This window comes from Podarcis vaucheri (assembly GCF_965113315.1).
Source record: "Podarcis vaucheri genome assembly, chromosome: 17".
NCBI classification, from domain to species: domain Eukaryota; kingdom Metazoa; phylum Chordata; class Lepidosauria; order Squamata; family Lacertidae; genus Podarcis; species Podarcis vaucheri.
This window is the reverse complement of record NC_138755.1, coordinates 21,122,119-21,146,556: the sequence shown is the minus strand read 5'-3', so window position 1 is coordinate 21,146,556 and position 24,438 is coordinate 21,122,119. Positions and strand designations below refer to the sequence as shown.

At 41.5% G+C, this 24,438-nt stretch overlaps 1 protein-coding gene and 1 long non-coding RNA gene across 2 annotated transcripts in view; one reads left to right on the top strand and one right to left on the bottom strand.

The window, feature by feature from the left end:
* The window catches only part of GLDC (glycine decarboxylase), a 40,243-nt gene that overhangs the window by 2,611 nt on the left and 13,194 nt on the right, over window positions 1–24,438 (top strand). The window contains exons 3-15 of the mRNA XM_082204641.1: window positions 6,701–6,836; window positions 12,828–12,992; window positions 13,907–13,984; window positions 14,411–14,558; window positions 15,066–15,262; window positions 16,072–16,168; window positions 17,171–17,276; window positions 17,829–17,968; window positions 19,393–19,473; window positions 20,527–20,624; window positions 22,033–22,117; window positions 22,280–22,321; window positions 23,147–23,289. Of these exons, the coding sequence (XP_082060767.1) occupies window positions 6,701–6,836; window positions 12,828–12,992; window positions 13,907–13,984; window positions 14,411–14,558; window positions 15,066–15,262; window positions 16,072–16,168; window positions 17,171–17,276; window positions 17,829–17,968; window positions 19,393–19,473; window positions 20,527–20,624; window positions 22,033–22,117; window positions 22,280–22,321; window positions 23,147–23,289 (1,516 nt within the window). The remainder of the gene's footprint in view (window positions 1–6,700; window positions 6,837–12,827; window positions 12,993–13,906; window positions 13,985–14,410; window positions 14,559–15,065; window positions 15,263–16,071; window positions 16,169–17,170; window positions 17,277–17,828; window positions 17,969–19,392; window positions 19,474–20,526; window positions 20,625–22,032; window positions 22,118–22,279; window positions 22,322–23,146; window positions 23,290–24,438) is intronic.
* On the bottom strand, window positions 155–4,630 carry LOC309522410. The gene is made up of 2 exons (XR_014215092.1): window positions 1,633–4,630; window positions 155–951 (listed from the first exon to the last, which is right to left on the bottom strand). It is a non-coding gene; the product is annotated as an uncharacterized lncRNA (long non-coding RNA).

The following is a 24,438-nucleotide window of genomic DNA, read 5'->3' as shown; positions in this document are numbered from 1 at the left end:
CTTAGAGTCATTCATTTCAATAGCTGTGCTCTCGGTCAAATTTAGTTGGATACAACCCTTCCCTAATAAGATAACTCAAGAGTTACTATTGAAGGGGTGGTGGTTTCTTACAGCCAATTTATAATGGTTTGGTGTTTTTTTGGGGGGGGGGTTAACCTATATATAATGTTTCAGTATAAAAGAAAGCATTGTGTGTCAGATGTGAAATGGTATACAGTACATGCATATTTTGCTTGTTCTTTTAAAATGTACATTTTGCATTTGATGGGCAACATTATATCAGTGTCATAACCAAACAAGCCACGTGACGTGTCTCTTAGTTGTTGGAAGTCAACCACCCTGAGACCTCCAGGTATAGGGTGGTATATATAATTCAATAAATGCTCCATCCTCATAATTAACATTTTTAGGGGAAATTGCATTTTCCGAAGACTCAGAATATAGACTGAAATTGGCAATGTTCATGTGCCACTTGAAACGATAATTAACCATAACACAGTGGGGTTAGTGCACAGAAGAAAATTACAGTAGCTGCTTTTCTCCTCCTTCATTCTGAATAGGAGCTGAGCAATAGTTTGGCTAAGCATGGCCTCCCAATCTGGGTTTATGATCTGTGTTCCAGAGGCAAACAGTGGGCAGTAAGCCAAGAACAAACCTTGATTACAGCTCATGGTTTGTCTAAAGAGAGACAAATCACAAGCTGAGGTTTGGGCATAATGCTAAGCCAAACCATTGTTTAGCTTTTAGCAGTACAACGGAAAAACAGGGGAGGGGGAAAGTGGCCATAATTTTAATCCTATACACCAACATGCTATATGTTCACCTTTAAACTGTAGAGGAGATGTGGTTTCCCTACTGACTTCGGCTAATGCTTTCATTTTAGTACTTAGAACAGTGTAGCATGCAGTTGTCTAGGTATCATAGGAACCTCTTAAATTATACTTATGACATCTAGGCTCCTTATCAATCAAAACTTTATTAGCAAAGCCAACAGGCCACAGCTATACAAGAATTAAAAATAAAATAAGATAAACATAAAGAGGGGATAAAAACAAACAAAAGGAGGTCCGTCAGGTGAACACGTCTGTCACTCAGATGGTGGCCCTTAATTTCACAGCTCTCTCGATGTACCTTGCGACCTTCTCTGTTGTCTGACTGTCCGTATCAGATAGGAGAAAGAACAGTATAATGTCTTGAGGACGGCCGGGGTTGGGGAGAATGAGTGGAGTAATAATCTCATTCCTTAGGTCTTTATAAAGGGGGCAGGATAGAAGGACGTGGGACACTGTTTCCGTGTTACCATCTCTGCATGGGCAGAGTCGTTTTTCAAATGGAGTCTTTTGGTAACGATCTTCGAGTACGGCAGAGGGAAGAACATCCCATCTAGCCAATGTAAAGGCGCGTCTGTATTTTGGGATGGTTAAATTAGACAAATATGAAGCTGGGAAGTCAAAGTGGGCAGGGGGAGAGTAAGTATACCATGGACACATTTTCTTTAGAATAGTCAGGTTGTTTTGCCGTTCAATGTCTTTCAGGCGCTGGCCTATTAGGCTCTTTGCTTTACTAAGGCCCATTGATAGTAGGGATTGCGAATGCAGACCGCATGTAAGGAGTTTTTGATGCACAACCAACCTAGGCTCCTTAGATGCTGTATTGTTTTTAATACTCGATTGGGAGCTGCCCAGAGTGGCTGGGGAAACTCAGCCAGATGGGTGGGGTATAAATAATAAATTAATAATAACAATAACTCAAAATATTCACAGACATCTTGCTACTTTAAAACTGAATATACTACAGGAACATAGTATATTGGCAATCATCTGTCAATTTCTTTCCCTTTAAGTAAAAACAGTGAACTATGCTCTCATTCTGCAGCTTTTCTTTACGTTTTATGTTCAGAACGTGTACATTCACCTCAACTGAGCGGAAATGCAGTCTGATTTTTAATACAGTGGTACCTCGGTTTAAGTATTTAATTCGTTCCAGAGGTCTGTTCTTAACCTGAAGTACCACTTTACCTAATGGGGCCTCCTGCTGCCGCTGCGCCACCAGAGCCCGATTTCTGTTCTTATCCTGAAGCAAAGTTCTTAACCTGAAGCACTATTTCTGGGTTAGCGGAGTGTGTAACCTGAAGCGTCTGTAACCCAAGGTACCACTGTAATGATGATGGTGAGCTCTTCCTTCCCGCTCTTCAGCCAAGATCTCTTCTCCCTGCAGCAAGATTTCATACCCAGTCCATTATTTATGGACCTATATATAGCAGGATAATTAAGCAAGGGCCAAAATGCAGTTGGGACCTGACCAAACTTTATTTAAGGTTTTGCAGAATGGCAACAATAAAACTCCTGCAGCAAAAGCGAAGGAGTTGAGTTAGTAATACTAAACTCTTCATAATATAGTATTTTGTGTAGTGAACATGACACTAATTTCAGCTTATACTTAATGCAATATTGCTCTTTTTGTGCTTGAGTGCTTCCTTGCTGACTTTTAAATAAATGAGCGTTATTTGGGTCCACTGGTCCCTTAGTATGTCTTAGTAACATTCTGTAACATGCTGCCATCTACTTGGTATTCTCTGATAACATAATAATAGTAGTTGGCTGCATTTCTGTTCATGAGTACAGCAAGCTCCTTTGACAGTGAGTCTACTGAAGCCTGTTACAGAACGCTGCAGCTCAAAGTTAAACATACCCTAGGGGTTGGTGACAACTAGGTGCCTCAAAACATTGGCATGTAAACTGGATTATTCCAGTATTCCAAAAGGCTGAGGGAGAAATACAACATTGCACAATCTGGTTGGTAACTTGTGCCATATTCTAATTTGGTGGCAACTACATATGATAAATTCATGTCAACAAGTTTATAACACAAAAAGTCCCTTACTGGATCTTGTTTTTGAACACTTTGTACTTGTGCCCCCTGATGAGTCTATAACTGATGAGAGGTAACAGCAACATAGGCGAGCTTGAGGCAAACAAGTATATACTCTGGCCATTTATGGCCAAAGGGCAGTGATACACAAATGAAAGTGAATGTACAAAGGTTTTCCCATATTTATTTCCCACCCTTACTGCCCACAGTTTAAAACAACTATGCAAGCACCGTTTGCACATTTTAAGTATTTACTGATATTTATTTATGCAATATACTTTTATACCATCATCATTTTTTAAAATCCATGTTGGTCTACAACAGAGAACAATAAAACAGCCCATTAAAATCCAACAAATCTAGAAATAATAGCAACTACAGTAGCTGGACAATGACCAGCAAAGGCCTGGGTGAACAAATGTTTTCAGTAGGCATCAAAACCTCAAGAATAGGCAACTACCCTGTTGGAAACAATGGAGATAGTCTGGGCTCATGGGTGCAATAGCCAGGGCCGGGCAGATTAATAATAATAATAATAATAATAATAATAATAATAATAATAATAGTAACAACAACAATAATAAATAACAATAATTTTATTTCTTGAACTAGGAATAACGCCACTCAGCTGTTGGGCACCTTGTTTCTGAATTATAAAAGCTAAGATGGAGCCGTATGTGCTTTGTTCCCCTTCCCCCATTCTGAGATAACGGTGCCAAAAGATCAATGAACTCGATGCTTGGTACATTAAGATCATTGCCTCCGATAATGTTATGCAATGCTCCCAGTGGGAGAAATAAACAAGGTCAGCAGCAGGTGTTTATTCAGCAAAAAGAATTGCCAGCTAAAGTTCTTGAAGGATTACTCAACTATTTTCAGTGTAGTGGGTCTGGTGTAATGCATTTCATCTTTGCTACTGCCCTAGAAAACTGGAAGCAGTAGGCTGACTAGAATGGCTGATTTCCAAGTGTTTCTTAATGGGTGTTTACCGTCCTCTCGTATTTCCAGCTCCCCCTTCATTGAGTCCTTTGCTTTATAGCTTTTTCATTGCACAATGAGGAGGGGACAGCCTCGAATTAGCCAAGTAGATTCATAATCAGAGGCCAATGTCTGTATTCTATAAAGATAAATACTCCATACAAAAGTGTTGGACCTGTTTTGTACCTTTGGACTAGGCTAACTATCAGGTAGAGGAAAATAGTGCAGTGGAGTAAAAAAAATGTTGAGTTGTCCTTGTTTTTTTTAAAGGCATCTCCTAAATGTTTCCTGAAGTTAAAGCACATCATTAAAAAACTTATATCCGTTTTTGCTGTATCAGTATTATGTTTCTGGACTTTAAACTTTTTATGGTTCATTTTCTGTTGAGTACGAAAAGGAGAGGAAGGAAACTGAAAATGAGACAGGAGTAACTTTATTAGTGTCCTGATCATTAGGCACACAACTGAGTAGAACGGAGCAGACGAAGTATCATAGCAATATGGCAAACATGATTCTCATAGTGCAGGACAACAGGAAAGATTTCCATGCAGATATGCAAGACAGATGTTTAGAACATTTAGAATCATATGCACAAATCGCTTAAAGATAATGCAGATTAAGTGAACTCTGCTTAACGAGGTCCATACTGAGATCACTTGTTCCTGGACAGTGTTCACATAATGGATTGTATCTTCCATCTATATGTACCTATTAGTCAGGGCAATATATTAATATATCGCCCAGGACCGGTATGAGGAGCAGACCACAATATCAGCTTCAGTCAGCGGTATGTCACTGGTGAAACCGCCACCATTCCTGAGTCCCTCTGCTAGCGACCTCCTCCAGCGAGAGTTGCTAGCAGAGGGACTCAGGAATGGTGGCGGTTTCACCAGCGATATATTGCCGAGTAAAATCAGCATCCAGCTCTGCCCTCGTACTGCGCAGAGGGTGAAAAAAGCTGCATTGGCAAGGCACCGCTACAGCCAATGGTGTAGCGTGGGTTGTCAGCACCCGGGGCAAGGCAAGTAATTTGCGCCCCCTAACCAGTGGATTTGCGCCCCCTAACCCTAACCCCCAGATGTTGCGCCCGGTGCGGCCGGCCCCCCCTGCACCCCCACGCTACGCCACTGGCTACAGCTTGTTCCTCCCTCTGCATCTTTTAACTGCTCACCTGAGGAGTGTGCAGTTGCCGCTCCCCTCGGCCACAGGGGCGTAGGAAGCAGGGGCGGTCCACCCTGGGTGTCATCCATGAGGGGGGGTGACAAAAAGGCACGCCGCAGTGGCCTTGCTCTGACGCCACCGCACACGGCAAATCACACACACCCCGCACAGCTCGCCGCCGCCGCCGCCCCCCCCCCCGGGTGCACGGCATGGTCGCTGTTCCAGGCACCCATGAAGCTAACTCCGTCACTGCTCAGCCGAGCAGTTAAAGGATCCCCCAGCTGGTGCTGGCTCCCGCTCAAGTGGATGGCTCTGCTGCGGATGGGAAGCCCTTAGTGATATACCTCAGGTTACATACGCTTCAGGTTACATACGCTTCAAGTTACAGACTCAGCTAACCAAGAAATAGTGCTTCAGGTTAAGAACTTTGCTTCAGGATGAGAACAGAAATCGTGCTTTGGCGGCTCGGCAGCAGCAGGAGGCCCCATTAGCTAAAGTGGTGCTTCAGGTTAAGAACAGTTTCAGGTTAAGAACGCACCTCCGGAACAAATTAAGCACTTAAAGCGAGGTACCACTGTACCGCTGAATGAAGCAGACATCGCAGTCTGCTCCTCATACCGGTCCTGGGCAATATATGATGTATCGCCCAGGTCTAGTTTGCATTATTATTTTCTTTTCAGGACATAGTACTATAAAGGTAGATAAAGTGCTTAAATGACTAGTGTTCAGGTTTCAAATACTCATGATTGCCTGTGGGATGAATTCACCATTTTTTATTTGATTTATTTATTGCTCTCAGGTGCCAGTTTTCACTATTAAGTGCTATTTTCAAGTGTAGGTTCCTTGACACTGTATATCCCCTTTCAGCAAAAGGTATATAAAGGCTGTTCAATTGACACCAGCAGGTTGTCAGTCAGAAACCTTTGGTGAACTTACGTAACTCTTGCTGCGTAATTTAGGAAAAGTTGTCCTGCACCGCAGGATATAAACATTTTCTCCATTGCCCCATAGCCACCAAAGGTGGTCTGAGTCTTGCTAAACTCATTATGATATCATAGCATAGGCCATATTGGAGCAGCTGAATCATGACCCTTCAGGCATTGGCTAGTTTACATGAGTTTAAAAGTCCTGGTCTGATGCTGCAGAGTTGTACGGGTCTCTGGCGAAATTAACAATCTGGTCGTTTTAGGTAAGAGTGGTTACTGATGGGTGGCAACTCCAATCAGTCCCTGCAACTTGGTGAATGTTCAGGGCTCCTGGGGACTGCATCTTAGCATCATCTGGAGGGACACCCCTGGCTTAAGAAAACTCACTTGGCATTCAAAAGAATGCAAAGAAGGAAATACCATTCCTTTTGCAACTGATTTGTACCTTAAATAGGTTTCAAGCTATTAAAAACCCGCTGAGTAGACACAATACGCTGCTAATCAGTAAGGACTAAATATCATCACTCAAAAGTGGGCAGTTGGAATGTAGTAATTGTGAGTGATGGTAGCAAATCTTTATTTGCCTCACTTTTGTGATTTTCAGCACTAAAGATGAGCAGGCCAATGAAATTGGGAAGTAGAAGGGGAGATGAATTTGAGATGCTAGCAGACCTGCACTAGATTATAAGGAGGAGGAGCTTCCAAATGTACCACATTAATCAATCCTTTTACAAGACTTCTACAATAACATTTTTTTTAATTAGGTGAGAATGAAATTCTTGAAACTTTACACAGTATTGCCAGCAAGAACAAGATCTGGAGATCGTATATTGGCATGGGTTATTACAACTGTTCAGTCCCTCAGGCCATTGTGAGGAATATGCTGGAGAATGCAGGATGGTAATGTACCATATTTTATCATTAAACACACACCTGTATTGTATATTTCATATTGTTCATGTTGTTAATGTGTCAGGGATTCAAAACTCTGATGAAAGAAAAAATGCTCAGAATTATCTGAGGAACAGAACGAACAGTCATTAGCAAATTTATCAATAAAGCAGAAATGTTTATTCTAATACATAAATGTGGCTGTAGGTGCAGATTGCGTCCATCATTTGTAATTTCTTTTTAAGATCAATTCCCATTCCCCACAAGGAGCCAGACAACTGACAAACCTGAGCTACATAATGGATAAAAACATGCACAAATAATAGATCTGTTACCAGTTAATGATGCCTTGGGCTGTAATCCTAACCTCACCTTCTTGAGAGTAAGCCCCATTGACTTCAATAGGAATTACTTCTAATCAAAATGGTTAGGATTGCACTGCTGCTAGTCAATTAATTGCATGAGATTTAGTTGACTTCATTCATTTCAGCACAATCCTGTGCAAGTCTACTGAGAAGTAAGACCCATTAGGTTCAATAAGGCCATTTCTTCCAGGTAAGTGGGTGTAGAATTGCAGCCCTACTGCATTTGTATACGTTTACCTAGTTTTAATGCAAAAAGCATACTTTCCCAAAAGCAGATGTTAGAAGAGGTCACCCTACATCTAAAAATATACTGACAGATTAATTGGTGGCACTTTCTACTCAATAAAAAAGTTTCTAACAAATTAATTTGTTGTTGCCCTAATAAGTGGCCTATAAATTATAGAAAAGAATTTTTCGAAATTAACCATCAAATATAGTTCCTATAATTAAGTTGACCAACTGAGTTAGTTATAAATAAATTTGTGAAGCTTCTGATTTTTTTCTGGTGAAACATCAAAGTTCTGAATTTACAAGATGGTTGTTTTTTTCAGCTTCTACTGTCAGTTTACGCAAAAGTCCTATGAGGCTATGCATACAGCAAAATATTCAAAATGGTTCAAGGGCATGCTACTAACTGCTATTAAGTTTTAAAAGATATACTTCAACTATTGAAATATATCAAAGCCTTAGAAGAGGGTAGAATGCAAATACCCCAATGTATATTCCTGTAACCGTTAAATATGGAAAACTTGTACGGGTGTGTAAAATTAGTCCTTGAAGAAGATGAGAACTGAAAGATGGGAGATACGAATAGAAAGGCCCGGAGGTTGTTTTTGTGTGTTATTGTTTTTAATATTATAAAAGACTAACAGGAAAGCACAGCGTGAGGCAAATACCATTCACTGACAGATTTGGCAAGCAAACATTTGAATTCTTCTAGCAAGAATGCAACTCAGTAGGAGTCTTTTTGTAAACAATTCCTGCTACTCTGCACAGATAGTTGCATACAATTGCTCAGTTTATTTGATAGTTGCATACAATTGCTCAGTTTATTTGTAGGTAATACTGTGCATAAAAAATACAGTGGGCTTTTTCTCTCTTAAGGCCAAGTCTAGCTATTTAGCCCAGGTAAATACTGGCTGCAATCCATCTGCCCTATTATAGTATGAAGGAATTCTTTGCCTGACCAGACGTTTCCCCACATTTCTGCGCAGAAATTACGCTTTGTAAAATTCTTCCTACGCAAAGAGGGTCATAGGCAATTGCTTCAAATCCCCCAGTTCTGGCAATGGTCCTTAGCTCTCGTTATCATGGGTAAGCAGTGCTCAAACATTATTTCTCTAGGCTCAGTACAGACATACAACATCCTCACATGCTCTGCAGCTTGTAGATCTTATCTGCACCTCTGGCTTTCACCACAACCCCTGGGATCTCACTATCCCTCCTTATTATGGTGCTGATCCCTCCGTCCTACTACTGATCAGCTGCCACACCCTGTTCCTCCTGCCTATGCACAGGAAATATTGTCCAGGGAGTAAGGAACTCTGGGACTTGTACTTTAGAGAAACAAATTCACATCTCTGTTTGACTCATCCTCAAGCATTTGGCTTCATTTCCCACTCCCCCCCCCCTTTCCTGGTAATATGCTTGCAGTGTAGATCAGACCTCTCTAGACAATTGGGACATGGTAAAGTGTACCAGGATTCCTTAGATTGTGTGGCATTTCTAGTTTCCTTAATCAAAGTACTGAGAATAGGATGCGTTTAAATAAATAAAGAGTGTGGCTCACTAACCCACAATCGGCTGTTAGCAGTGTAATGTTGTGGGACAATGTTAAGCTGCACACATTTTTGTGCTGATTCTTCCGGACTGTCTTCATGCTATCTGTCCGCTGTGGTGTTGCCCTGGAAACAGAACTAATTAATTCCAGTAACGTGACATGAACATAAATGAACGGACAAAGAATAGAAAGTATGTTTGGCTTCTTGGTTGAGTTGACAATAAGTCTAGACTTAACCCTAGAAATCCACTTTATTTTCGTAATGACTGCCTGACTAATTTGTACTTTATTTATTTTCATACTGATGACAGTATTCTGAGATACTTAGAAAATGTGTGCAATTTCTTGTACTTTGGTTCAATGTCTGGCAAGATGTGAATGATGCCAGAACGGGAGACTAGCAATAACGGCCAACTATCATGGTAATGAATAGATAATCCTGAAGAGTGATTTGTGTGTGTTCAATAAGCGTACGCAATTAAAACAATGCAAATTCTGGGGATGGGAGAGGGACCAATTTGCATGGCCAGTAATTACTAATGTGTAGGATTGCTACTGTATTATGTGCAGCATCATGTGCAGAAATGCTACTTGCATGTTAGGGGGTTGAATTTTAAAAGTTTGTATAAATATAGCCTGAACAATATACAGTGATCAGTTTTCATGATGTTGAATAGGAGTGTTTTGTCTACCTGTTTTCATACTTTACTTGTGAGTAATACTATGCTGTTGTTATAGAAAGGTAGTATGTTAGTCAGGATCCAAAGTGCTGCGCAACTAACTCTATGGAGGCTTGTTCCTTGAGGAACCAGTTGCCTTGGTGCATGGTAAATTATCTGTGAAACTTAAGGGATTTTCCATAGTCACATATCGGTCTACCATTCAAAGGTTTCTCAAAGGTAGCTGAGGCTTTGGGGTTTTTTAGATGTTTAATCAAGGTTTGCAAACATATCCATTTATAGCTTCGGTCCAGGCTACCTGAAAGATCATATCTCCCTATATGAAACTGCCCAGGTATTGAGATTCTCAGGTCCCATCAACACCAGAAGCTCAGCTGGTGGCGACATGAGACAGAGCCTTTTCTGTGGCTGCTCGCATAGGGTGAAATCCCTTCCCAAGAGAGTTAGATTGGCTCCCTCTTGGTTATGGTTCTGCCAGTAGGCTAAGACCTTCCTCTTCAGACCAGCCTTTGAAAACTAAGATGCAGACAATGCTGACTGCTGGGCTGCTGTTAGGGAAAACGGTGTTTTAATGGCTGCCTCTAACTGTGCTTTATATATTTAAATCATTGCTTTTAACTAGTTTGTTTTTATTACTTCATATTTTATAATGTTATTTTTAAATGCTGTACGCCACCTTGAATCCGAGCTTGAGAGAGAGATGGGATATAAAGGCATATAGTGATGTTAATTCTATTAAATGAATAACTAAATAAATAAAACAGCTAGCACAAAAAAAGCTTCATGGCACACCTGTCTGCACATCCCTGTGATCGTCCTTTGTGGCTTAATGAGGAACAAACCGCCACCCTGCCTCGTTGCATGCAGGAGATTCTAACTCACTACAAGTGCCTTGGTGAATTGTTTAACCGTAGTTTAGATAATATAAGTTTTCATTTGGCTTAGTAAAGGTAAAGGTACCCCTGCCCGAACGGGCCAGTCTTGACAGACTCTGGGGTTTGTGCGCCCATCTCACTCAAGAGGCCGGGGGCCAGCGCTGTCCGGAGACACTTCCGGGTCACGTGGCCAGCGTGACAAAGCTGCATCTGGCGAGCCAGCGCAGCACACGGAACGCCGTTTACCTTCCCGCTGGTAAGCGGTACCTATTTATCTACTTGCACCCGGGGGTGCTTTCGAACTGCTAGGTTGGCAGGCGCTGGGACCGAGCAGCGGGAGCGCACCCCGCCGCGGGGATTCTAACCGCCGACCTTTCGATCGGCAAGCCCTGGCGCTGAGGCTTTTACCCACAGCGCCACCCGCGTCCCTTCATTTGGCTTACTCATGCCTTAAAATGAATTCAGAAGCTTATCCACATACTGGACTGAATGGGAACAGCTTCAGAGCCTGTAAATTTCTCACGGATCTTTGACTTTTCTTATTTGAAGTCGAAACTTCACTGTGTACTTGTCAGAGGCTGAGCAGAGTCAAAACAAAAGAAAAACTGCCCCCCAAAAGTTGTTATATAACTTATCAAAGCTAAAAACAAACACTCCTCCTTGCTGGAAAAATAAGAATCTGTAGCAGGGCTAGCCAAGGTCATGCTCTCTAGATGTTGTTGGACTTGTACTATAAGCATCCTTGACCATTGGCGATGCTGGCAGGCACTGAAGGGAGTGCCATCAATATTCTTTTCTTCCTGTTGCTTCTTAGCAAACTGGAGGGCAGCATGTTGGCTATTCCTTATCTTTGAACTACATTTAGCCTTTCATAGCTAAAGTCACTGCTTCATAAGTCACTCCTTTTGGGTTATAACCTGGCCTTTGACTTGACAACAGTGTTCTCTACGATTCAAGTTAGGTTCCCTGCTTTGCTTTAAACACAACCATTTTTCTTTCTATATGGACTCAGCTACATTAGGCAAAAAACAATGCTTTGAATGCATTATAAACACACAACAGCAGATGGTGGCAGAGAGCAAAATAAATTTTCTATGAAATTTTAACATAGTTTTCTTCCTTTTATTATAACAATTTAATTTCTGACTTATTTATAGCGTGTTTTTTCCTGTGTGTAGATCCACCCTTTATCACTTGCAAGAATTATTTTACTTCATACGTTTTAGCACAGGAGTGGGGAACCTTTTTGGCTCCATGGGCCAGACCTTTATCAGGATCAAACTTGACTGGTGGGCAGGGCCACTTCCCTGTCAATTAAATGATGTCATTATGACATCACTAGATCAATAGGTGGCTTGTCCCACCCATCAGTCAAAATTCCTAGTGCTGGATTCCCAGGCCCCAACAGCCAGTGGGCTGGCTGGTTTTTGGGGACCATAGCACAAGCAAAGTTGTTGGCCTTGGAAGTGGGGGGGGCAGTGGCATAGTGTGGGGGGTGCAGGGGGGGCCGGCCGCACCGGGCGCAACATCTGGGGGTTAGGGGGCGCAAATCCACGGGTTAGGGGGCGCAAATTACTTGCCTTGCCCCAGGTGCTGACAACCCACGCTACACCACTGGTGGGGGGAGAACAAAACTGGCCTATAAAAGGTTTTCTTTTATTGTGTGTGCCTGTTCTCTACATCCCAAGCAGGGCTTAATTTCTAAATTAAGTTCTCAGCAGGAAACAGGCATACACAGTCAAAAGCAGGTTTCTTTGTCTCTGTCTCTGTTCTCCCCCCCCCCCGCCCTGCAAGAACCGCATCTAAAGTTTAGCATGTAATTAAACATGCAAAATGAAGATTTTACTCAGTGTTACAGTAGCACATAGCAACACCAGCTGTGATCATTCATTCTGTATCATGGTTTCTGAAACCAGAATCTTTTACAATGCTCAGTATTTTAGTATCGGCTGATCAGTTAGTGAAGAGTAACTGAAGTTACAGCATAATCAAGTTAACAGATTAAGTGCAGCTTGACTCTGAATTTTGATACCTATAGACTAGCATATTTGGGGTGGTAGATAACTGTTTGATAATTGACGAGAATGCTTTCTATTCAGCAGCAAATAGTCACATTCTAAAAGTTAAGCCCAATTTATTTGTTTTTCTTATGGTGCATTCTCTGTTTGCAACATAAATATCAGCCAGATTCAAATGGTATTAAAATAGACAGTTAAAATATGTTGGAGATTATGACCTTTTTGGAAACATGGTTCTGAAGGGTCAGAAGCTTGATATCTGAAATATTTTGTTTTTAATAGGGTTACCCAGTACACCCCTTACCAGCCAGAGGTATCTCAAGGAAGGCTGGAGAGTTTATTAAATTATCAAACAATGGTGTGTGACCTCACAGGAATGGACGTGTCGAATGCATCCTTGCTAGATGAAGGAACTGCTGCAGCCGAAGCTATGCAGTTGTGCCACAGGTAACAGACGGAAACAAAAATAATTGCAACAGCATTTTTGTTTTATAAAGGGCCCTGCAGTTAGGTTCAATACAGTAGTTATATTAAACAGAATGAACACTGCCCCCTGGCCTGTAATCGGAAATGTTAACCATGAAGAAAGGAAAAGGGATACTAAAAGAGAAAATACATACCAAACTTGAATAAATCACAATTGGGTGATTAGGAGGGTACTTCAAGATGAGGCCAAGGGACCATAAAGTCAGTGATCCTGTTTTCACAATGACCAACCAAGGGGGTTTAGGAAAACCCACAAAGAGGGTGAGAGCCAGTGTGGTGTAGTGGTTAAGAGCGGTAGTCACGTAATCTGGGTAACCGGGTTCGCGTCTCCGCTGCTCCACATGCAGCTGCTGGGTGACCTTGGGCCAGTCACACTTCTTTGAAGTCTCTCAGCCCCACTCACCTCACAGAGTGTTTGTTGTGGGGGAGAAAGGGAAAGGAGATTGTTAGCCGCTTTGAGACTCCTGAAGGGGAGTGAAAGGCGGGATATCAAATCCAAACTCTTCTTCTTCTTCAAATCTTCCATTGCTTTTCCACTCAAGCAACTGACAAAAAATGGGAAGCAATATTTAGTTATCAGGGCTCGTGGCTCTCTGTGAATGTACCTAATAATCTTCTAACAATAACCGAGTGTTTTGCCTCACAATTTTCTTATGTGGATCTTGGTAACTAAGTGGCAGGCTTGAGTTTGTATTGGTTTCGTGATTGATGGATACTTCCTGCCAGCCCTTCCTGAACTATTGGCCAGATACCCAAGCCAATCAGGAGTAATGATGTAGGCTGTAGAAACTTGTTGGCCTGCAATAAAAATGGTATGAAACATATTTGAAATGCTTACATTGTGTGTTTGTGTGTCTCCCCCCCCCCCCAAACAGGCATAATAAGCGGAGGAAGTTTTATGTCGACATCCGATGCCATCCTCAGACGATAGCAGTGGTGCAAACCAGAGCAAAGTAATGTTTACTTCTGTTGCATTATTTCTTTCAAATCAATTTGTAGGTATCTTGTTGGATCCAGACTTTGCTCCCAGCGGGAACATCCCTTGAATCGAGTTACATTCTTCCTGTGCAGGAGAGGGAGAGGAGATTTGCCAATTTCTGCTCCCACCTTAGCTCCCAGCACCTCCTCTCATCCTGTTCCAGGGCATTGACCATCGTGGGAAGTATTGCTGGGTTCTGCAGGGGGAGCAAGGACTCAGCAAAAGTCAGCCCCCCCTTCACCAGCAGGATCCCTCCACTGGATTAAAACCTTTCTGTGGATAGGAGCCTTCCCATTTGTGGAAGGGTAAAGTCTGGATCCAATCCGTAAATGATGTTGAAAACCCATTTACAAGCAGGAAATGGCTTACTCTTTTCCTGTATATTTCTCTTGCTTTGCAGTTACACTGGCATTATTGTTGAGTTGAAGTTGCCTCATGAAATGGACTTCAGTGGCAAAGATGTCAGTGGCGTTTTGTTCCAGTACCCAGATACTGAGGGGAAGGTGGAAGATTTCACTGCGTTTGTTGATCAAGCCCATCAGAACGGGGTAAAACGAAGCAGTCATAACCTTTTCCTGACATATTTTGTATATTTAAGCATTTAGATCTATTATAACTTAAGTTGTAGAACACTCTTTGGAAATGAACCTCTCTGTGCAGATGTAGGTCTCCCTTGCCTTATTTGACTTCAATAGATGCCAAAGATCTGCATGCAGAGTTTGTAGGAGTAAATCTACTTCTCTCAACAAATAAATGGTTGAGCTGTTTCAGAATGAACCAATGATCTGATTCTTCCTAATGCTGCATATAGCGGTTAAACTTACATCACGATACCCTTTATTGTAGATGAGGTACCGGGAACAGGTAATTTATATACCCCAGCACAGTTGCATTAAACATGAAATTAAGGCATTACTGGTTCTTTCATTGTTGTTTTCTTTGAGACGTACTAGAATCACTTTGAATAAACATTAGTTAATTGTCACTGGTATTACATAACATAGACCATGGTTCATTTGTTCTGACAACGATGCTGATCTCTTTCCTTGTTTCAGACTCTAGTCTGCTGTGCTACTGACCTGCTAGCTCTGTGCATCTTGAGACCTCCAGGAGAGTTTGGTGTTGATGTCGCTCTGGGCAACTCCCAGAGGTTTGGGGTGCCTCTTTGTTATGGGGGGCCACACGCAGCCTTTTTTGCTGTTAAAGAGAACCTGGTGCGAATGATGCCTGGAAGAATGGTAGGAGTTACAAGGTAGGCTAACTTAAAGCCGAAAGCTTCAATCCTAGTCATGGGACTTGTGATGAAGACATCTCGGGCTATTGTGCAAAACTCCATCCTTCTGATAACACATTTCCCTTGCCGTGAAGTGATTTGAGCTTTTTGTTGAATATTAAACACACATCTTCTTGGCTAGAATATAATATATTTATTTATTTTACTTAAGTATGCACTAATATATAAACATAATTTCCTCCCCTCAAATCACTTTCCACACTTACTGCGTCTAGAGCTCCACTGTCCACATGGAGCTTCCATGCTTTCAAAGGATTCCTTATTAAATTTTCTGTATACATCCCTTTACATATGCAAAGATGCCATCTCTGTTCACCTGGAACTTTACTTCCACAATTGTGTGTCCCCACTGGAACACCTTCAAAAGCCTAAATTGGAGGTGTGTGTCCAAGAAACTAGAATATAAGGTTTAGGTCAAGGGCACACACTGTAGATTTCATAGATTGTATCAGTCAAGCTTGTGGTTCCCCTTGCTCACAGTCTGTCAGGCTTTGTGAAACTGGTCCTTACATCTTGTTTCACGGAATTGTCATTTGCACTATTGGGCTTTGCTCTCAATTGTTCCATGTGATTTCAAGTGAATAGAGGGTGCCTTGACCGACAGATTGGTTCAGGAACCGTTTGGCATTTTTAAATGCCTTTTTAATTATTTTGCTCAAGCATCCTAGTCTTGCATTACCTTCTTGAGTATACTGGTCACCTTTTATTAAGAAAAGCAGAGCTGTTCTTTGTTGAGAGAGTAACCACTTTTCTTTTTATGGCTCAAGGGATGCTAATGGAAAAGAAGTGTATCGACTTGCATTGCAAACCAGAGAACAGCATATAAGAAGGGATAAAGCTACAAGCAACATATGCACTGCGCAGGTGAGTTTTTCTTCAGTCGTTCGGTCATTTAAAAAAAGTAGTAGATTTATAAACTTTTTAAATTTTGTGTTCACGCTATTTGAATATGGGGATAGTAAAATATGTGGGTATTTTGGGGCAGTATCCAGCTCTTCTGCTGGCAAACGTGTGAATGAACGGAAGGGGAAGGAAATCATTTTTTTTGTAAACACTGCACCTGCTTTCCTCTGAAACCCCTTGTGCCATACCCACAAACTTTCCAAAGGATACCGGAATCCTTTGGAGCACATTTGGAGATGCACAAGGAGAAGTGACAGATACCACCTCTCCTCTCCCTTTTGCAGAAACCTCATTGAGATCAAATAACTTTTCCAGTGAAGAGGAACACAGTTAGATACAACTTTCTCTTCAATGTGGCCTTTCTTGCAAATTTACATTCAAGAGATCTGAATGATTATTTGATTGTTTTAAAATGTCAGGAATGTAATTGTAACTTTTCATTGTGTGGGTTGATTTGAACTCAATTACAAATAGAATGTTTTAAATGTTAAAAGTAAAGGGACCCCTGACCATTAGGTCCAGTCGTGACCAACTCTGGGGTTGCGGCGCTCATTTCGCTTTATTGGCCGAGGGAGCTGGCGTACAGCTTCCGGGTCATGTGGCCAGCATGACTAAGCTGCTTCTGGCGAACCAGAGCAGTGCACGGAAACGCCGTTTACCTTCCCACCGGAGCGGTACCTATTTATGTACTTGCACTTTGACATGCTTTTGAACTGCTAGGTTGGCAGGAGCAGGGACTGAGCAACGGGAGCTCACCCTGTTGTGGGGATTTGAACCACCAACCTTCTCATCAGCAAGTCCTAGGCTCTGTGGTTTATCCCACAGCGCCACCCGCGTCCCTCCATTTTAAATATTAGTGGGTTGTTTTTTCCTAAATATACTCCAAGACACACACCCCCCAAAACACCTTACACTAACCTGCTAGTGAACTGACTTATTTCCCCCCACTTTTGTGCCTTTTAGGCACTTCTGGCTAATATGGCTGCTATGTTCGGAGTCTACCATGGCGCTAACGGACTAAAGCACATTGCTAGGAGGGTGCATAATGCCACTCTCATCTTAGCTGAAGGTGAGTTAAAATTAATCTAATGGCTGCATGATGGAGACTCTTCAAAGATTTCAATATTCTGTGCAACAACTGAAATCTGTTTTATGTACTGATTTGTATACTGGTCTTCATAAAACATTTTATGTAATAAAACTTGTATAATAAAACTTGATTATTAACCAGAAAAAATGTAGACATCATAAGGGAGACCCTTTCACTTTGAAACAGCTCTGTGGTAAATATCTGATAAAATAGGCACTCGAGGAAGAGCTTTAGCAGAAGAAACTGAAACACTGAACTAGGATTAAGATAAATTGGAAGACTGCATACCTGAGGAACCAGGCGAGGTGGGGAAATAGGCAACAGTGCAGTTTATAGTGATTCCTAAGACAGATTTGGCTACCCCCATCTACCAACTCTTAGGCAAGTCTGTTATAACACCAGTAGAAATCCATAATCCCAGCATATTGTTGTTGAAAACCGTATCAACCAAAATACTGCATATTATATGCAGAACATTATAGAAATGTGAGCAGCCAGTGGAGCGAAGAGTTCACATGTTATTTCTGCTAGGTCTGAAGAGAGCTGGTCATAAACTGCAACATGACCTATTTTTTGATACCTTGAAAATCCAGTGTGGATGTGGCGTCCAAGAAGTCTTGCTCCGAGCAGCCCAGAGGCAGATAAACCTCCGGATTTACAATGATGGTACAGTAAGTGATGGCTAAATTTATTCTTGCGTGGTGTTCCTTTCAATGTCACATTGGGGCTGGTTGTCTGAAAACTTTCCTATGATATCATTAAGCACTAGTGTGATGGAGAAAAATCGAGGCTGCACTTCGGTGGTATCTAACTTCGCATAGACTGAGTAAAACATACAATCAGATATGCATTGTTGGATATGTAAAAGATCAAAGGCAGATTTGATGCAAATCTTCTGGGATTGCATAAAAATGAAAACAGTTTTGAGCATGGTACATGAAAGGACTGGCTGTGCTTTACCCAGGAAGCCCCAAACAATCCTGTGTACGTTGTGTGTCACTCTGAAGTTGGTCTTGATCTTACTGCCAAAGTGAAACTTTGCATAGCTCATCTCTGGAAAACAAGAACCCTCTGATAGTCACAGAAGAACTGGGGAAAATTGGGAGCCTGCCTAGGTTAGAAAGTCAACATACAATAGTAACAGTATACAGTGGAACCACAGGTTGTGGACGTAATCCGTGACGGAGGCACGTCTGCAACCCACAGTGTTTGCATCCTAAAGCGCCGTGTCTGCGCAGGCGCCAGCGCGATTTGGTCTTCTGCGCATGCGCGAGCGGCGCAACCCGGAAGTAACCCATTCCAGTACTTCCAGATTTCCCACGATCCGCAACCCAAAAACACGTAACCTGAATCTTCTGTAACATGATGTATTAGAATTATCCAGACAGATTTATTGAGAGATAAATCAATTGTAAAGAGAGGGAGTGTTGCACACCCTTTCCTTTTGGGATCTGAATTTTTAAATTCTGCTTCACATTTTCTGAGTTCACTTTCATTAGAGGGAAAAAATGTAAGGGGCAGATTCCATTTACCGGTCCCACTAGCAGAAGCCTATGCAAGGACTTCCACTAACACGGGGATTTTCTTCCTTCCCTCCCCCATCCTCCAAATTGCCTTGGGGAGGTCAGGATAACTCCATAGTACATGGGTGGAGGAGAAGGTCAATCATTCCACTAGGCAAGCAGAAATGCTAATACTGATAACACCATCTCCTTAGCACTACATTGAATTCCTCCCCTAAATTTTAAATAACTGAGCAGATACATAGTGGAAGGTTGCTGAAATTGCTAAGCACAGTTTTGTAAAACATGATGCGCTTCTATAGTTAAGGCTAGAAGAATTGCAGTATACAGTATTAAACCTATGGAGCTACTGAAAATGCAAAAAGATTATTGTAAGCTTCTACGGGTATCATTTGAACCTGATGAGAAAATTAGTTACTTTTTCCCTTCTGTTGTAGTAATCGGGATCTTCACATCACGTTGGTGAAATGTCAACAGTTGTTACACTACTTTAATGTTTTGTTTTGTGCTCTTTGAAAGTATACTGTTTTTTCAGTACTAAACTTTCCTTCCTCCCTTCCAACTGTCAATAGCTTGGAGTATCTCTAGATGAAACTGTAACTGAGAAAGATCTGGATGACTTGTTATGGATCTTTGGTTGTGAATCTTCCGCTGTAAGTAGATCGCAGATCAGAGTGCTTAACGTTTAATTGGTAGACTTTGTCATGTATTCTACTCAATGTTGATCCAGATCAAAACTCCAGCATATAGTTAGCAGAGTAAAGACTTAAGCACGTTGCAGGATTCCTAAATAATAGACCAGAGGCAATTGTGTTTCATCCAGCAGAGCTTTACTGCTACTGAAGGCAAATGAGTATAATGGTCACAAATCCAATACATTCAGGATTGGCCCTGTCCATAAGAAATCCAGTTGCAGCAGACTTAACTTAAACTTACAATAATTTTTAATAAGATTAAACCTTAACACTAAGCATACTATGTACAGAACACCACACCAGAGGGAAGAGAAAGTGAGACTCAGGCTCCTCCTGGCCTTACTATTATAGTCAGCATGACCTTGGCAGATGCAAAATGCCAGCATTAAATTTTGAGTCCTTAAATGGACAGCTGCCTTGGTGATTTAATTCTCCACTTCCACCTCTTGCTAAGGAGGTTTGAGTATTGTTTTGCAAGATGAGGGATCTGAGTTCAATTTAAACAACTTGTACAGCACAAAATTCTGCATTACACAATATATGGTAGGAAATCTTAGCTTTCAGCAATGAGAAGGGTGGGCCAGTAAAGAAAAATCTTCTACCTTCCCCAATTTATTTATTTAAAAAAACTCCTCTAATGACTTTGATTTATGGGAACTAAATGTTATTTCCACCTTCTGAAAGACTAGAAGTGTATACCCAGATATTTCTAATTCTTATGTCATGTACATACTTCAGATTAAGAGAAAACTTTTAAAGAAAATATCCTTGCAGACAAAATGCTCATGGCAGTCTTCTTTTAAGAGCAATTTGCCTTGCTTTTGAATTAGGCATAACAGGGTTTCCCTGTATCCAGGGAGCTGGAGAAAGATTTGCCTTTACAATAAATACCTAGAAAGCAGAAGTGCTGAAACAAGGACAGTTTTTCCCCTACTACCTGACAGAATAAATTCTTTTTGAGGGATAACAAATAACGTCTTAAGAGCCCCCCTGTCTGTCTTGTTTTGAAAGGAACTAGTTGCTGAGAGCATGGACGGAGAAACGAGAGGTATTTTTGGCACTGCGTTTAAGAGAACATCGAAATTCCTAACACATCAGGTATTCAACAGGTTTGTGAAATTAATTAATTTCCCCTTGAGATCATCTCAGAAAAGAAGTTTACGGGATTATAATTGTGAGAGAGAAATTTGGTTTAGTATTTCAAAACATTGCTGTGATGCAAGCCATGGGGCAGTGGCGGCAGCTTGTCCCCGCAACCGCGGATGCCTAGGACTGCCACCGTCACAAGGGGGCACTGTACGTCATCATGCCCCCCCCCCAGCAGGCTGAGATCACTCGCACACATAGTGGGGTTTGGTGACTTAGAGTGTTCACGCTGGGGGGGTGGGATGTTGACGTAGAGACTTGTGGGATCCAGGACCCTGGGGATTTGACGCTTACGACACGGGGCAAGTTAAGGATTGAGTTACCTAGCTTACGTTTTTATCATTCATATTTACAATGCAACCTAAATAACTGTGGGCAGAAATGCCTCAATCTAGCAATCCCATATCTATCTGTGGTTGCTCGAGAGCAATCAGGCAAGGTGCTTCACTGGTCTGTTCTAAAGCTTTATTATCGATGCTAAAAACCTTTACAATGCAGAGCGCCTCTGTTCCACGTCTTGCTCATTCACTAGCAGAATCTGAGAGTGGGCGGTCCTTAAATTTTCCCCAGCAGAGTAGTTTCTTGACCCCCAGCCTACGCTTCCCCTCTCTGCGCGAAAGCCTTCTGCGCAAGGAAGGCATGAGTAAAGGGGGACCTCCCTCCTCCCCACTTTGCTCAGGCAAGGTGTCCTGGCACCGCCTTGCATCCTCCGAGCCCTGCACCTCCTCCCCACTAGAGGCGTGGCTTCCTTCCTCCGCTGAGGAGGTGCTGCTTCCCACAATCTTTGGGGGTTCTCTGTAATCCATCCACCTTTCCCCCCCTCGCCCCTGAGCCAATGGCAGTTCCCTGATACTATCACTTGATAGCATGGGCATACTGATCATGGGACGGTCATGATCTTACTAAGTAGCACACCATGACCTGGTTTGCACTTCAGTGTAAGTCCAAGTTTGGTTTACTGTTACCGTGTGAACAGGCTGGCTCCCATTTTGCATCCACTTGGGTTTCTCCAGGCTAAACCAAGGTTTGGTTTAATATATCCAAATCCAGGATCAATGTGGAAGTCTCTCCTGCTTAACCAAAATATACAGCCATAGGGCAAACCTTAGCTATAGACCATGATTAAGAAGGAGAGACCTTAACCACAATTCTGGATTTGGACAACACACTAAACCAAACCTTTTAACCAATTAGTGCTTATTATATTTGCACTGTTTGCATTATGTAGAAAAAGTAAATTTAACTTCAGTTTTTGAGATAAATAGGAAAGCTGAAGAGGGGGTAGGAAAGGTCCAGTGGTTTTCATTGTTTTATGTATTTCATGGCTTGCGCGGTTAACTGGTTTGCTAATGTAAGTTTTTGTGTCTCCAGCTATCACTCTGAAACAAATATTGTCCGGTATATGAAGAGATTAGAAAACAAAGATATTTCCTTAGTTCACAGCATGATTCCTTTGGTAGGTATTAATTTAAAAAGAAAAAAAATGGCAGATGTTGGTGTCCAACAACTGGTATATTTCAATTGGTTGAAATATACTGACTATGTTTTCTTTTCTTCTGCATGATTCTTGTTTTTGTTTTAATGTTTTTACTTACTGACTACATTTTCTGCTCCTCAGGGATCCTGTACAATGAAGTTGAATAGTTCATCAGAACTTACAGTAAGCTTTTTAATTTTTATTTTCTGAGAGATGTGTAGCTAATCAAGCAATAATAGCCCTTCACCCAGAATTCCTTATGAACATTAAGTAAAATTAAAGATTGGGGGTTTCTTCTCCTAGGAGTATTTTGTGTCTTGGTGAGATTCTTGTGGAAGTGCTCTTGTGAATGGCCCCAGCAACCTTGGGCATATGGTAGTTTTCGAAATAAAAATTGAAATCACAGGACCCCCTTGCTATGATGTGCCCACTATGCATCATTGTAGATAAACAAGAAAGTTGTGGAATCCACTTTAAGATAACGTGGACACAGAATCCTATTTAAATTCAAAAGGGTGGAGACGTATTTGATAATATTTGCCTTAAATATTTGCTCTATTTTAGGCTTCCTCAACCTCGGCCCTCCGGATGTTTTTGGCCTACAACTCCCATAATCCCTAGCTAGCAGGACCAGTGGTCAGGGATGATGGGAATTGTAGTCTCAAAACATCTGGAGGGCCTAGGTTGAGGAAGCCTTCTCTATTTCATACAACTTTCTAGATTATTTATATTCAGAACTGTTCAGCTAAATGAATCGGTTCTGTAATGCAGAGAAGAAATAGTATACTGATGACTTTTAATGACATTTGATTTGTATTTTTAAAAAATGTGGGGGGTTTTCTAGTTCATAATCATGTTTTCTAGCTGGTAATAATGTTCAACCTCTTCTTACGGTGTGGAAACCTAAGAGTCATATATCATAAGTATCCTATATAATTGGTGTACAAAAATTCTTCAACCCAAAAGTATTCACTTTCCTTTCCGTGTTTGTGTTTTTCTTTTCTGCAGCCTATTACGTGGAAAGAATTTGCCAATATCCACCCCTTTGTACCTCTAGATCAGGCTCAAGGATACCAGCAGCTTTTCAGGGAGCTTGAAAAGGATCTGTGTGAGATAACAGGCTATGACAGAATTTCTTTTCAACCGAACAGGTAGGAACAATCTTGCTTGAACTAGTGTTTTTTCAGGCACACTTGCCGTACTTCCTACTTTTCCTAAGGGCTGTTTCACACATCCATTTCCCTACCCAGATATTCCTCCTAGCACACCTACTGCATGTTGCACCATCACATGTGACAAATGGCATGTGTGCATGTGGTACAATAGACAGCTCAAGAATGAAAGGTTTGAGCTGATGTAAAGGTTTGAAAACGACTACATTTTGGATGTCTACAAGGATAGGCAGAGCTTTTGGTTCCAGTAGCAATTATCTGATTTCTGAAGTTGCATGTGATTTGGATAACGTCTGTGAAATGACAGCAGTTTGGTCACTTCCCCTCAATGACAGAGTTTTCCCCACTGCAGAAGCCCTGAGACAGAAGAAGCCCTACTGGCAAATTTGCTCACTGTTGTTAAATATGTTAAAGGCCAGGTCAGGAATGGCCATGAATGTAATGAACAGCATTACTACAATATGCTGGTTAACTGAATATCCCTTTTTATCTCTGTTTGTTTTATTTTTTTAACTTTTTAAATTCTAAGTTAAAACAAAACATATTATCCAGAAACATATCATCCTTATTTTTCCCCCCATTTTTCCTCCCTCCGCCCACCCCCACCCCCAGGTTTCCCTCGGTTCCAGTCTTTGATTTCTCTAAAAATGTTGTTTTCTGCATGTTACACAGTTGTATAGATCCTCAAACTATTTAGCTGATTATTATCAATAAAAAGTTTTTGAATGTTTATTCAAAACCAGCCAAGGAGTCCAGTTCGCTTTGTTGCGTCTTCAAATACTTTGTAAAGGGTTCCCATTCATCTTTAAAGTCAGTTATCCTTGTCCCATAGCTTATATGTCAGTTTTGCCAGTTCTGCATAATCCATCAATTTTTTTTGCCGTTATTCTTTAGTTGGGGCTTCTTCAGTCTTCCATCCTTGTGCTATTAGAACTCTCGCGGCCATTGTCGTATACATGAAGATGTTTTTCAGCTTTTTTGGCAGATCTTTCCCTACAATCCCTAGCAAAAATGCTTCAGGTTTTTAAACAAATGTTAAATATGTTAAAGGCCAGGTCAGGAATAGCCAACTGTAATGAACAGCATTGCTACAATATGCTGGTTAACTGAATATCCTGACGCCTTTCC